This window comes from Neovison vison, chromosome 9 (genome assembly GCF_020171115.1).
Source record: "Neovison vison isolate M4711 chromosome 9, ASM_NN_V1, whole genome shotgun sequence".
In the NCBI taxonomy this organism is placed as follows: domain Eukaryota; kingdom Metazoa; phylum Chordata; class Mammalia; order Carnivora; family Mustelidae; genus Neogale; species Neogale vison.
In genome coordinates this window covers 52,835,726-52,849,981 of record NC_058099.1, presented here as the reverse complement: position 1 = coordinate 52,849,981, position 14,256 = coordinate 52,835,726, and the positions used below count along the sequence as shown (strand labels likewise).

At 42.6% G+C, this 14,256-nt stretch overlaps 1 protein-coding gene across 1 annotated transcript in view; it reads left to right on the top strand.

Moving 5' to 3' along the window:
* Nucleotides 1–2,365: 2,365 nt before the first annotated feature.
* The window catches only part of SNAPC3 (small nuclear RNA activating complex polypeptide 3), a 39,983-nt gene continuing 28,092 nt past the window's right edge, over nucleotides 2,366–14,256 (top strand). Inside the window, exons 1-2 of the mRNA XM_044265631.1 lie at nucleotides 2,366–2,707; nucleotides 3,407–3,484. Coding sequence (XP_044121566.1) covers nucleotides 2,391–2,707; nucleotides 3,407–3,484 — 395 coding nt within the window. The 5' untranslated portion in view covers nucleotides 2,366–2,390. The remainder of the gene's footprint in view (nucleotides 2,708–3,406; nucleotides 3,485–14,256) is intronic.

The window sequence follows — 14,256 nt, the reverse complement described above, 5'->3', positions numbered from 1 at the left end:
CAAACTAGTTTAAAAATAAATAAATGAAACTTAAAAAAAAAAAAGAATCAAACTAGGTTAAAAAAAAATCACTGGCTTACATAATGGCAAGTCTGGGGAGGGAGAAGATGGCCTTAGCCACAGTATTCTGAGTCACATGACTTCTCTCCTTCTCTACCTTCTGACTTGACTTCTTTAAACCCTGGGCTTTTCTTCTTCTATCTCTTCCTCTGGCTGATACAGGCTATCTGGGGGGAGGGGGACACATCCTTAGGTCCTCAGAATAGAAGAAGAGTTTCTTGGTGTCTAGGTAAATCCCCAGGGGAGGATTCTGCTTGGTTCTAATTGAATCCACTGACTCATCCTTGACCCAATCACTGTGGCAGAGTGGAAAGGATTCTATGATTGGCAGCCCCAGGAGGACCAAAAGGAGTAGGGGTTCTAAAAAACAGGAATCTTGGCCGACAAAAACAACAGATGTTTCCTACAACAATATATTGATAAGTACCAGAACTCCTACAATAAAGACACATAACCTCATTTAAAATTGGCAAAGATGGGGTGCCTGTGTGGCTCAGTCGGTGGAGCCTTCAGCTTCTGGGATTAAACCCTGCTCAGCGGAGAGCCTGCTTCTCCCTCTCCCTCTGCTGCTCCGCCTGCTTGTGTACCCTCTCTGTCAAATAAAAAAAAAACCTTTAAAAAAAACTGGCAAAGATCTTGGATAGATATTTCTCCAGAGAACATATACAGGGGCGCCTGGGTGGCACAGTGGGTTAAAGCCTCTGCCTTCAGCTCAGGTCATGATCATCAAGCCCAGCAGGGAGCCTGCCCCCCCCCCCTACTTGTGATCTCTATCTGATAAATAAATAAAATCTTAAAAAAAAAAAGATATACAAATGGCCAATAAGCCAAGATGCTCAGTATTATTAGGTATGATATGCAAATCAAAACCACAAGATACTACCCACTAAGATGGCTATAATCAGATAATAACAAAGATGTACAGAAATCTGAATCCTCACACGATTATGGTAGGAGTGTAAAATGGGGCAGCCACTGTGGAAAACCGGCAATACTTCACATGGATTAACATAGGTAACATATACATATATATATGGAAGAGATGAAAATATATGTTTTCAGAAAAAGCTTATAAATGAAAGTTCATAGCATCATTATAATAACCAAAAAGCAGAAATAACTTTTTGATGAATGGGTAAACAAGATGTGGTATACCACACAAGGCAGTATTATTCAGCCCTAACAGGGAGTGGAGTAGATACATGCAAATGTGGATAAACCCTGAAGACATTATGCTAAGTGAAAGAAGCTAATCACAAAAGACCACATAAACATGCCTTTTATACTAAATGCCCAGAATCTGTAAATCTAGAGACAAAGATTTGTGGTTGGGTAGGGCTGGGGGAGTTGAGAGGATTGGGAGCCATAGCTCAAAGTTATGGAGTTTCTTTTTGGAGTTGTTAAGATATTCTCAGTTCCATTATGGTGATGTTGCACCACTCTGTAAATATACTAAAAACCGCTGAATGAGCACTTTAAATGGGTTAAGTATATGATGTGTGTATAACATACCAATAAATAAATAACCAACCAGCGTTCCTTCTTCATGTCCTGCTCCCTTCTTTGGAGTCTCTGAACTACGGGGAAAGCTCCATCTGAAGCTAAACAATTCCAATCCCGCTTCTATTTCCCTACAGTTAACTCTTTCCTCAGTAGTACCATGGTATGATAATCCCTGCCTGGGAAGGTTATGATTTTTAAAAATATACATCAGGGTTAATAATGTACAGTATCTGATACATAGTTAACGCTCAATAAACACTGCTGTGAATGTATACAGCAATGCATACATATATACACAAGAACATGGGGACTGCTGGGGAGATTTTTTTAACGACCAGGATCTGGAGGGCCGGTCGGATCGGTGGTCTCAGCCCTGGCCGCCCTGGTCTCTCCAGCTCTGGGACACTGAGGCAGCAGCGCAGCGCACAAACCCCAGGGCCAAGGCAAAGTCCCGCATCCCGGGCAGAGCAACGGCAACGAACGGGATCGAAGGGCGTCCAGAGGCCGCTCTACCTAGCAGACAGCTATGCCACCTAACCGTGGGGAACCGGAACGCAACAACACAGGTTACCCAAGGCTGAAAGCCCAACCAACCGCTCACCGCATAACCGCGAGCGGAGAACAATGCGCTCAGCCCTGCGCGCGGAAGCTCGCGGCGCCGCGCTCGGGGGCGTGCCCGGCCCGCGGCCTTCTGGGAAATGCAGTGTCTGAAGCTGGCCTACGCAGCCCTGCTGCTCTTCGGACCGAGTCCAGTGCAACTACAAGTCCCATCACGCTCCGCGAGGTCTTGCTCGCCCGGCTTTCGCAGGGAAAGGAGTGGGGCGAACATGGCTGAAAGCAGCAGGGGCGGCCCAACGTGCCGCGGGGTGGACCCCCGGCAGGACACGGTCTCCAGCAGTGGGAACTGCAACTTTCCAGAGTACGAGCTTCCAGAGCTGAACACGCGCGCTTTCCACGTGGGCGCTTTCGGGGAGCTGTGGCGTGGCCGATTGCGCGGGGAAAGGGACTTGTCGCTGAAGGAGCCACAGGCATCTGCGTTGCCTGGGAGCCAAGGGGTCACCGACTGGGGCCAGGAGGATGCTGCGGTGGCCGGGGATCTGGGCTGCAGCCTGGAGGCAGCAGCCGAGCTGCGGACGGTGTGTGGGTGAGTGCGGAGCCGAGGGCTCTTGTTGCTTAGAGCTAACCTGGGTGCAGCCTTGCTCTTGCGTTCCCCTGAGACTCATGATTGGGAGGGCCTGTGGGTTTCCCCTCAGGGGTAAGAGGACCGCCCTTCCAAACCTCTCAGCTGCTCGAGCTTTCCTGGAACCCCCGGAGAAGTCCCGTGATCCGAATGCGCAAGTTCGGGGAGTTGAAGGGACGGGAGAGCTGCATAAAAGCTTAATTTTTCTACTGGTTAATTTTTTTAAGTGCTTGTTAATGTAGAAAAAACATCAGAGTAAGGCGATGTGTAGCTGCCATTGACAAGACACTTTGACAATGGAGGAGCCTTAGTAATGATGAGGCTGGGAGGAGATTTAACCAGAGGAGTGTTAAACCCTTTGACTAGTCGTGGTTACTTTTGGGGACCTCCAGGTATGCTGGAGGCATAAAGGGCCCCAAAGTGCTTTTATACGATCTCTTTCTTCGTTTAACAGTATTTGGCCACCATCCATCAATCGGCCATGTATCCTTTTCTCTGTCGAAAATCCGCACAGATGTCATTGTCCTGAATTCCGGCCTCCTCTGAGCCCCGCCTGCTGGGTTTTATCTGACTTCTTAATTGTTTAATGATGTATTTAGGACACAACCCTGACTCTCTGTGGTCTGGAAGGGTGATTGCTTTTCCTTTTTGTTTACGTTTTAGCCTTGATAAACTGAAGTGCCTTGAGGAGGGTGAGGATCCCGAAGTCATCCCGGAGAATACTGACCTAGTGACTTTAGGGTACGGAAGACTTTCCTTTTATTATGTGATACTTATTTAAATGTTTTTTCAACGTTATACGATTGATGAGTTAAGAGTACATAATTGTTATCACCCCACCCGCTAAATCGAACCATTAACATTTGGCCGAATTTGCTTTAGCTGTGTGTGTTTGAGATACCTGCGGCAAGTCTTTCTCTATTGCTGAGCCATTCAGTAAGTTTCAGCCATGGTCATTTAGACCTAAATACAGCAGCATATAGGAGGAGCATATAGCTCCTCCAAGTATCATTCTCCCAGAATGGTATTATGGCACTTAGGAATCAGAGTGGTATTATGGCACTTAGGAAAATTAGCAGTAAATACGTAACCTCTAATGTCCAGTCTGTATTCAGATTTGTGTTTATTTTTGTTTATTTTTACTTATTTTTGTGTTTCTTTTTAAATGTGTTTACAAAAGGACACTGAATCGACTTAGGTTCCAGTGCAAGCTGGATACTGATCGTGTCTGTCAAACTGTTTTCAGTCTTTAATTTTCACAGACTCATTTTTTGTGAAATAGGATACCAGTGAATTACTAGGAAAATAGAATTAAAAGGCAAACTCAATGAAAGTTTTTTTTTTTTTTTAAGAACAGAGGTTATTATTACTATTATTTTTTGAAGATTAAAAAGACTATTAGGGGCGCCTGGGTGGCTCAGTGGGTTAAGCTGCTGCCTTTGGCTCGGGTCATGATCTCAGGGTCCTGGGATCGAGTCCCGCATCGGGCTCGCTGCTCAGCAGGGAGCCTGCTTCCTCCTCTCTCTCTGCCTGCCTCTCTGCCTGCTTGTGATCTCTCTCTGTCAAATAAATAAATAAAATCTTTAAAAAAAAAAAAAAAAGACTATTAGGGGCATCTGGGTGGCTCAGTGGGTTAAGCCTCTGCCTTTGGCTCACTCAGGTCATGATCTCAGGGTCCTGGGATCAAGCCCTGCATCAGGCTCTCTTTAAAAAAATTTTTTTTAAACAGATTTTATTTATTTATTTGACAGAGAGATCACAAGTAGGCAGAGAGAGAGAGAGGAAGCAGGCTCCCCACGGAGCAGAGAGCCCGATGTGGGGCTCGATCCCAGGACCCTGAGATCATGACCTGAGCCGAAGGCAGAGGCTTAACCCACTGAGCCACCCAGGCGCCCCAGGCTCTCTTTCTTTAAAAAAGAAAAAAAAAAAAACTTTATTAAAGATAACTCCCCCTCCCAAACTTCCAGACCTCTGGGTCATTGTGCTTTTTTATTTTTTTCATTTTTGGAAGTATATCATTGTCTTGAATTTTTTTGGAGAGAGATCATGCAGGGGAGGATGGGGTTCAAAGGGAGAGGGAGAGAGAATCCTAAGCAATCTCCACACTCAGGATGGAGAGCTCGATCTCATGACCCTGATATTATGACCTGAGCCAAAATCGAGTTGGATGCTCAGCTGACTGAACCACCCAGGTGCCCTTTGAAATTTTTTTTATTGAAGTATAGTTGCAATAAAATGCTTCATTAGTTTCAGGTGGATGGCATAGTGCTCTGACCGCGCTCTATGTTCTGTGCTTACCATCTGTCACAACACAAGGCTGTTCATAATACCTGTTAAATTACCACTCACTGTATTCTCTATGCTGTTCCTTTATCCCCATGATTTATTTATTCCACAGCTGGAAACCTGTACCTGTCACTCTCCTTCACCCATTTTGCCTCCCCACCTCCTGGCAGCCATTAGTTCTCTGTATTTATGGGGCTGTTTTCTGCTTTTTTATGCTTGTGTGTTTTCTTTTTTAAATTCCACATATCAGTGAAATTATATAGTATTTGTTTTCCTGTGTCTGTCTTATTTCACTTGGCATAATACCCTCTAGGTCCATTCATGTTATTGCAAATGGCAAGGTCTCATTCTTTTTTTTTTTTTTTTAAAGATTTATTTATTTGACAGAGAGAGAGATCACAAATATAGAGGCAGGCAGAGAGAGAGAGGGGGAAGCAGGCTCCCTGCAGAGCAGAAAGCCCAATGCAGGGCTCGAACCCAGAACCCTGAGATCATAACTTGCACCGAAGGCAGAGGCTTAACCCACTGAGCCACCCAGGCACTCCAAGATCTCATTCTTTTTAATGGCTGAGTAATATTCCATTACACACACCAAATTTTAATCCATTTATCTATCAGTGGACACCTGAGTTGCTTCCATATCGTGGCTATTGTAAATAATGCCTTAGTATAGGAATGTATATATCTTTTGGAATTAGTGTTTTTGCTTTCTTTGGATGAGTACCTAGTCGTGAAATTATTCGATCATATGTTATTTATATTTTAATATTTTTCAAGAACCTTCATACTGTTTTCCACAGTGGCTGCACCAGTTTAATTCCTACCAACAGTGCGCAAGGGTTCCTTTTTCTTTACATCCTTGCCAATAATTATTTCTTGACTTTTTGATTTTAGCCATTCTGACTAATTAGAGATATCTCTTGGTGGTTTTTTTTTTTTTTTTAAGATTTTATTTATTTATTTGACAGAGAGAAATCACAAGTAGAGGGAGAGGCAGGCAGAGAGAGAGAGAGGGAAGTAGGCTCCCTGCTGAGCAGAGAGCCCGATGCGGGACTCGATCCCAGGACCCCAAGATCATGACCTGAGCCGAAGGCAGCAGCTTAACCCACTGAGCCACCCAGGCGCCCTCTTGGTGGTTTTGATTTGCATTTCCTTTTTCTTTCTTTTTTTTTTTTTTTTTTTAAGATTTTATTTATTTATTAGAGAGAGAGACAGCAGGAGAGGAACATAAGCAGGGGGAGTGGGAAAGGGAAAAGCAGGCTCCCCGCTGAGCAGAAGGCCTGATGTGGGGCTCAATCCCAGGACCCTGGGATCGGGACCTGAGCAGAAGGCAGACGCTGAATGACTGAGCCACTAAGCCCCACTTGATTTGCATTTCCCTGATGATTAGTGATACTGAGCATCTTTTCCTAGGTCCGTTCACCATGTGTATGTCTTCTTTGGAGAAATGTCTATTCAGGCCCTCTCCTTTTTTAGTATAAGTTCTTTATTTTGGATATTGACACTTTATTGGATATATCATTTATAAATATCTTCTCACTTTCAGTAGTTTGCCTTTTTGTTGATGATTTTTGTTGCTATATGAAAGCTTTTTATTTTGGTATAGGCCCAAGAGTTTATTCTGTTCTATTTGAAGGTTTTATTTTATCTATTTGTCAGAGAGCACGCAAGCAGGGAGAGTACAGGCAGAGGGAGAAGCAGACTTCCTGTTAAGCAGGGAGCCGCCTGCAGGTCTCAGTCCCAGGACCCTGGGATTGTGACCTGAGCTGGAGGTGGACACTTAACCAACGGAGCCACACAGATGTCCTATCCCTTGCCTGAGATGTCTTGAAAAATATCGTTAAAGCTGATGTCTAAGAGATTTTTGCCTGTGTTTTCCTCCTGGGAGTTTTACGTTTCAGGTCTCACATTTAGGTCTTTAATCCTTTAATCTATTCTTTGTGTGTGGTGTGAGACAGTGGTTCAGTTTCATTCCTTTGCATGTTAGCTGTCCAGTTTTCCCAGCACTATTTGTTGAAGAGACTGGCTTTTTCCCATTGTATATTCTTTCCTCCTTCATAGAGTAATTGACTGTGTAAGTGTGGGTTTATTTCTGGGTTCTCTGTTCTGTTGCATGGGTCTATGTGTGTGTTTTGTGTATACTACAGCTTTGTAGTATATCTTGAAATCTGGGATTGTGATACATCCAGCTTTGTTCTTTCTCAAGATTGCTGTGGCTGTTCTGGGTCTTCTGTGGTTTCATACAAATTTTTATATTATTTGTTCTAATTTTGTTAAAAGTGCTGTTAGTATTTTGATAGGGATTGCCTTGAGGCTGTTGGTTATTTTGGGAAGTATTGGTATTTTATCAGTATTCTTCCAGTCCATGAGCATGTACTATCTGTCCATTTGTTTGTGTTGGTTTCAGTTTCTTTCATCAGTGTTCTATAGTTTTCAGAGTCCAGGTCTTTCACCTCCTTGGTTGAGTTTATTCCTTGGTATTTTATTCTAGTGAAATTATAAATGGAATTTTAAAAAAATTTTTCTTTCTGCTACTTTATTATTAGTGTACAGAAATGCAGTCAATTTTGGTTCATTAGTTTTGTATTGTGCAACTTTATTGAATTCAATTGTTACTTCCAATTATATATATATATATATATATTTTTTTTTTAAGATTTTATTTATTTATTTGAGAGAGAGAGCATGAGCGAGGAGAAGGTCAGAGGGAGAAGCAGACTCCCCGTGGAGCTGGGAGCCCGATGCGGGACTCGATCCCAGGACTCCGGGATCATGACCTGAGCCGAAGGCAGTCGTCCAACCAACTGAGCCACCCAGGCGTCCAATTATATTTTATTATTAAACTCAGTAGTAAAATTACTATTCATACTCAAAGTAAAATTCATTACTATGACTTTCTAAATGCGTACTTTCATTGTTTCTACTGATTGAATGAAGAAATAGCTCTCAGATCAGTGTTGGTCTGCCAGTCACACTGAGAAACGCTGTGCTGTGATAGTACTATAGAGAAAATGTGTGTGTAATGGTGACATTTATCATTTCCAGTTTGGAGTCCGCTTCACACCACCTCATCTTTTTTAATCTTTGATCCTATCCTTTCTGTTGTCCCCCTCGAAAATTTGGGTGTTTCAACTCCACCTTGGTTTCTTTTATAATAACTGCTAAATCTCTTTTCCTTATCCCCACTGCTGTTGTGTACATTAGTGATACTTGGAACACCAGGAATGCCTCCCATCTCTCCTAGGTCTAGTTTTTTCCTCTTCTGATTTACTCATCTGTGCTGCCACTTGAGCGTGCTCATTTGCTGAGAAGTTCCCAATGGTGTACCTCTCCTCCATGACAGATTTTAGATTCCTTACGTAGACATGTGAAACTCCCCACTTAGAGTCCAAATCTGCCTTTCCAGAGTTCTTTTCAACCACTTTCTCTTTCAAATGGCTCAGGAGGGCCCTTTCCCATCTAAAACTCCATATTTGAAGCCATAGATTCCTTTCCACATTACTACAGCCAGTCTCCTCCCTTAGGAAATAGATTCCCTTGTAATGTCCAGAACTCCAATTGTAATATTTCTGAAGTTTTTTGAAAGCTCATAGAGAGTCCCCTATCCTGTGTATTGCCCCTAAGCTTACTGTGCTGTTTTGCTTCCATTGGTGCTCTTTAACTGTCATTGATTGATGGAGTTGGATAGTTCTAAAATGTACATTGTGTCTCTCTTAAAATCTTTCACTGGCTCTTAGGCAAAAATCCCAAGTTACTCAGTGGCTCCCAAGGGCCTCTGTAGAATGGATCTTGCAGATCTTTTCAGCTCTCTGTCTGCAGTGCTTCAGACACACTGCAGTTTTCAGTGCCTGGAATGTGCACTCACTCCAGGCCTTTGCTTTGAACACTTAACACCTCTGTATCCTTCTGGTCTTGCTGACTTCTACTCATCCTTCAAGCACTGAAGGACTGTGGACTCCCAGTGAGGCCCCTTTTATGCTCATGTAGCCCCCGTACCTCCCTGTTGAAATACTCATCGCAGGCGCACCTGGGTGGCTCAGTGGGTTAAGCCTCTGCCTTTGGCTGAGGTCATGGTCTCAGGGTTCCGGAGCCGCATCCGGAACGTGCTCCCCGCCCCCCCCCACCCCCGCCTGCTGCTCTGCGTACTTGTGATCTCTCTCTCTCTCTCTGTCAAGTAAATAAATAAAATATTTTTAAGAAAGAAGAAATACTCATCACACCCATGATATACTTGTTTAATTTTTGGTCTTCCTAGCTAGACTTAGAAGTTCCATTAAGTATGTCTGTCATACACACTGTTGTATCCCCAGTTCCTGGAACTTTGGCACATAATAGGAAGTCAGTAGATACTTGCGGAGTGAGGAGAATAAATGAAATTTTCATAAACTCGAGAAAGCAGTTTTTAGCAAAAAACTGAAAAAAGATTTTTTTTTTAAAGTTTTAAAAATTTATTTGACAGAGAGAGAGAGATCACAAGTAGGCAGAGAGGCAGACTGGGGGTGGGGTGGGGGGTTGGCGGGGGGATGGGGAAGCAGGCCCCCAGCTGAGCAGAGAGCCCAGTGCCTGGCTGGATCCCAGGACCCTGGGATCATGACCTGAGCCGAAGGTAGAGGCTTTAACTCGCTGAACCACCCAGGCGCCCCTAATTGTTTTTTTTAAGATTTTCTTATTTAAAAAAAAAAAAAAAAAAAAAGATTTTTTAATTTATTTTGGGGGGCAGAAGGAGATGCAGAGACAATCTTAAACAGATTCCCAATGGAGCACGTGGAGCCTGTTGTGGGACTCAATCCCACAACCCTGAGATCGCGACCTCAGCCAAAACTGAGAGTTGGACACTTAACCAACTGTGCCACCCAGGTGCCCCTGAGATTAATAATTATAAACAAAGCAAACTTCTTTGCTATAGTTAATAAAATACCAATTGGCTTATAATAACTTTTTTTTGTTTACTTGTAATGATTTTATTAAGCCACATTGTATAATAATTTTCAGGTCACTTGACACGTTTCACCTGGCTGTTTCTCCAGATCGACTGAATCTCCTTGGTTGTCTTCTGGTCCCTTCCACAGGACATGTGGAAGGAAGTTTATATATGATCTAATGTAAAAGGAGTCAGTATGGCATTATTTTGCTGGAATTATTTAGATGTACTTTGAGACTATTAGATTTTAAACATGACTAGCAGTAATCTTAACAGTACTGCAAGTAAATTAGACTTGTCCCAAATGCTAAATCTGTATCCCTTTGCTTTCTCTAAACCTTCCTTTCTTCTCTCCACCAGTAACTTAAAGACAAAATCTGAATACATGACCCCTTTATTATGGCATAAAAATGAATACACTTTGAGCACTTTTTAACCTCAACAAAAGGCACTTGAAAGAGGTTGATTCTCCTCTCATACATGCTGCTGTCTTTGTTCCATACCAAGCTAAATAACTTGCCGTCAGCATTTCTGAAATTTTTTTAACTGCTTGAAGACTAATTCCTAGGAACTGGAGCAGTAATTGCTACTACATGGGCACTACTGAAACTTATCTCTCATCCCCAAAGCTTCAGCAACATTAGTTTTAATACTAATAGCGATTTCATTTAGTCTGCCCCATCCTCTGACTTTACTAGCCAACAGAGCACTGTGCACCATTTAAAGGATGTGAAAGGGAAACTTCAGAGTCCTGCAAGAAAAAGAGAGCCACAGAACTGAAGGACTCAACTCAACTCTCCCTGCCACCAGAACAAACAAACAAACCCACTGTAGTTTACCTGGGCTTTGTTAGAAGGACAGAAAAGAGTACCATTAAACTAGGAATCTTACAAACCCTCTTCCACCACAAGTATCACAAAATGAGTAAGTAGAAATAAAGTCCATAGGGAGTTTATTGCAGAAAATCAGAAAGCTGTTTATACAAATCATCTCTCTCTTTTTCCCAGGTAATAACTAGGAAACAAGAAAACCAAGTTTGCATTCCAAACAAAATTGAGTATAAAAAAGCATTTGAGGATAGAAAAGCATTTTGGATCTGAAATTTTGAAACTAAGAACAGAAATGATGAGAAAAAGGAGGAATGGAGAAAAAAAGTGGTGGAACTCAGAAGTGGAAGAAAAAAAATTTCTCAAACGAATTATGAGATAACTAAGAATAAATGCAAATGAAAATTTGATTTAATTTAATGCCTCTCATTAAATTAGTGTCCTACTGTTAGGGAGTTCCTAGCTGTGCATCTTGTATGTGCTATAGTTTTGTTCTGTAAAGTTGATCACTATTATTTGGTATGTGTGTGTATACATATATGTATGTGAATGTGTGTGTGTGTGTGTGCGTGTGTGTGTGTATCCCTAAGTATTCTATCTTAGTTGGGGTTAGTGGCTTTTAGCATTAAAATGTGACCTTTGTGGGCACTTGGGTGGCTCAGTGGATTAAGCATCCTACTCTTGGTTTCAGCTCAGGTCATGATCTCAGAGTCCTGGGATAGAGTCCTGCAGTAGGCTCCATACTCAGCATGAATTCTCTCCCCACCACGCCCTCTCTCTGCCCCTCCTACTTGTGCTGTCCCTCTCTCTCTCTCAAATAAATAAAAGTCTTTTTAAAAAAAATATAGAGGTCCCTGGGTGGCTCGGTTGGTTAAGCATCTGCCTTTGGCTCAGGCATGATCCCAGGGTCCTGGGATCAAGCCTCACATTGGGCTTCCTGCTCAGTGGGGAGTCTGCTTCTCCCTCTCCCTCTGCCTGCCACTTCTCCCACTTGTGCTCTTGGTCTCTGTCAAATAAATAAAGTCTTAAAAAAAAAAAAAAGTGAACTTTGTCACATTTTATGTTTCAGGGCTTGAAATCTGTTTGCTATCAAGACAGCTATAGCTGCGTGATTTTCCTTTCCATTTATCTGGCATACTTCTGTCCAATCCTTTTTTTCCTCTCTGAATCACTTTATTTTATATATGCCTATTGTCTGCACAAGGTTTTTGTTTTGTGAGCCACATGTAAACCCCTTTTATATTTTTTCGTTTTTTTTTTCCAAAGATTTTATTTATTTATTTGACAGACAGAGATCACAAGTAGGCAGAGAAGCAGAGGGGGAGGAATATTAGGGAACACTTGGCATACCCCCACGAGTTGATTGTATATCAGATCACAAAGGAAACATAGTAACATACATAAAGTACAAACTACTATAAACAATACTCTGTGGTCACAACATAATAAAACTAGAGTTTACTAAAAAAAACAAAATGAGGCCATTCTAGGGGTGCCTGGGTGGCCTGGTCACTTGGACTCTTGGTTTCTGCTCAGGTCATGAGCTCTGGATTGGGAGATCAGGCTCTATGTTGGGCCTTGTATTTGGCTGGGAGTCTGCTTGCGATTCTCTCTTTCCCTCTCCCTCTGTCCCTCCCTTGGCTGGCTTATGCACACCTGTTCTCTCTCTTTCTCAAATACATACATACATACATACATACATAATTTTTTTTTTAAAGATTTTATTTACTTATTTGGCAGACAGAGATCACAAGTAGGCAGAGAGACAGGCAGAGAGCGAGGAAGGGAAGCAGGCTCCCTGCTGAGCAGAGAACCGGCCATGGGACTTGATCCCAGGACCCTGGGATCATGACCTGAGCTGAAGGCAGAGGCCTTAAGCCACTGAGCCACCCAGGTGCCCATACATAAATAAATCTTAAACATCAGCCCATTCTACCTGGAAATTTTTAAAAGTCGTTTAATACAGGCATACCTTGGAGATCTTGTGGGGCAGTTCTAGGCCACTGCAGTAAAGCAAATATTACAATAAAGCGAGTCAGGTGAATTTTTTTGATTTCTCAGTGCCTATAAAAGTTATATTTATTTTTTATTTTTACTTTTAAAAAAAAAAGATTTATTTGAGAGACAGAGTACAAGCAGTGGGAGGGAGCAGAGGGACAGGGAGAATTAGGTTCCTGCTGAGCAGGGAGCCCTACGTGGGGTTTGATCCCCAGGGCTTTGGGATCATGACCTGAGCCAGAGGCAGACACTTAACCAACTGCGCCACCCAGGTGAACCGATATAAGCTTTTTTTCCAGGGTTATTTGGTAAAGTCTGACATAAACTACATAGGTGCTTATCTTTTCATCCAAGCAGGCCCACTTCTGGCAATCTATACTAAGGATACACTCCCAATAATATGAAAATACAGTATGAACAAGGTTATTCATTGCAGCATTGTTTGTAATTCAAAATATTTGAACCGTACTAAATATACATACATAGGAGAGTGTTGAAAAAGGGTAGGACGTCCATATAGTTGAGTGTTTAAGCTCTACTAAAGGTTGAGGAAGGATGAACCAATAGGGTGATTTCTAGGAGATCCTGCTATGTGAAAAAAGCAAAGCCTCCCCAAAAAGTGTATCCTTCCTTTCATGTGGAAAGTAGGTTTGCAAGTTATCAGTTTGTTGGCTCTCGTCTATAAATTGACCTTTTTCGCCTGCTCTGTAAAAATGGGCCTTGGCCCTTTAAATATTTATCCTTTGTCAGTACCCGGCAGTCAGTAGCACCCATTGCGCAGCCCCTTCCTTTGCCGCTCCTCTCCTGATGCGTCTCCCATACAGCTTTTCCTGGTACCCTGGATTTCCGCAGTTGCACTGGTGCAGAACCATAGCCACTTTCTCTGCCCTTCAATGAGTCCCAGCCATGGCTTTCGAGCAAAGTGCAGATCTTATTTCCGGGGCGGGGGGGTACATGACTTCTTGGATACGACTTCTTGGGTACGCTTTCTCTGTCCAAATGGTAGGATACTCCTTAGATCTGCTGTTCCTTTATAGTAGAGTTCTCTACTTCTTAAGAGCTAATCTCTCATTACTCTAATACTCTGTTCATTCTTGGATTAAGCTTTCTTTGTTCTATACTGTTTAGGTCTCAGACAGATAGAAAATTTTAGGAAAATACACAGACACTTGCTTATTTGAACAAAAGAAATGGAAGGGATAAACTAGAAATGTAGAGATTGGTTGCCTACAAGGGGTGGGTGGGAATGGAGTAGAAAGTAAGAAGGGAGTGGGAACAAGTTAGTAGGGATGAAGAGGGAATGACACTTCTTGGAGTGTGGTCATATATGTATTTATAACTCTGATTCTTAGAACCGTAGTGATGTTTCGCCTGTCTTTTACACATCCCCAAAGCAATCAAAACCAGCCAGGGTGTGGGTCGGGGAACCCAAAAATAGAGTATAAAAACTAACACACGAGGGCACCTGGGTGGCTCAGTTG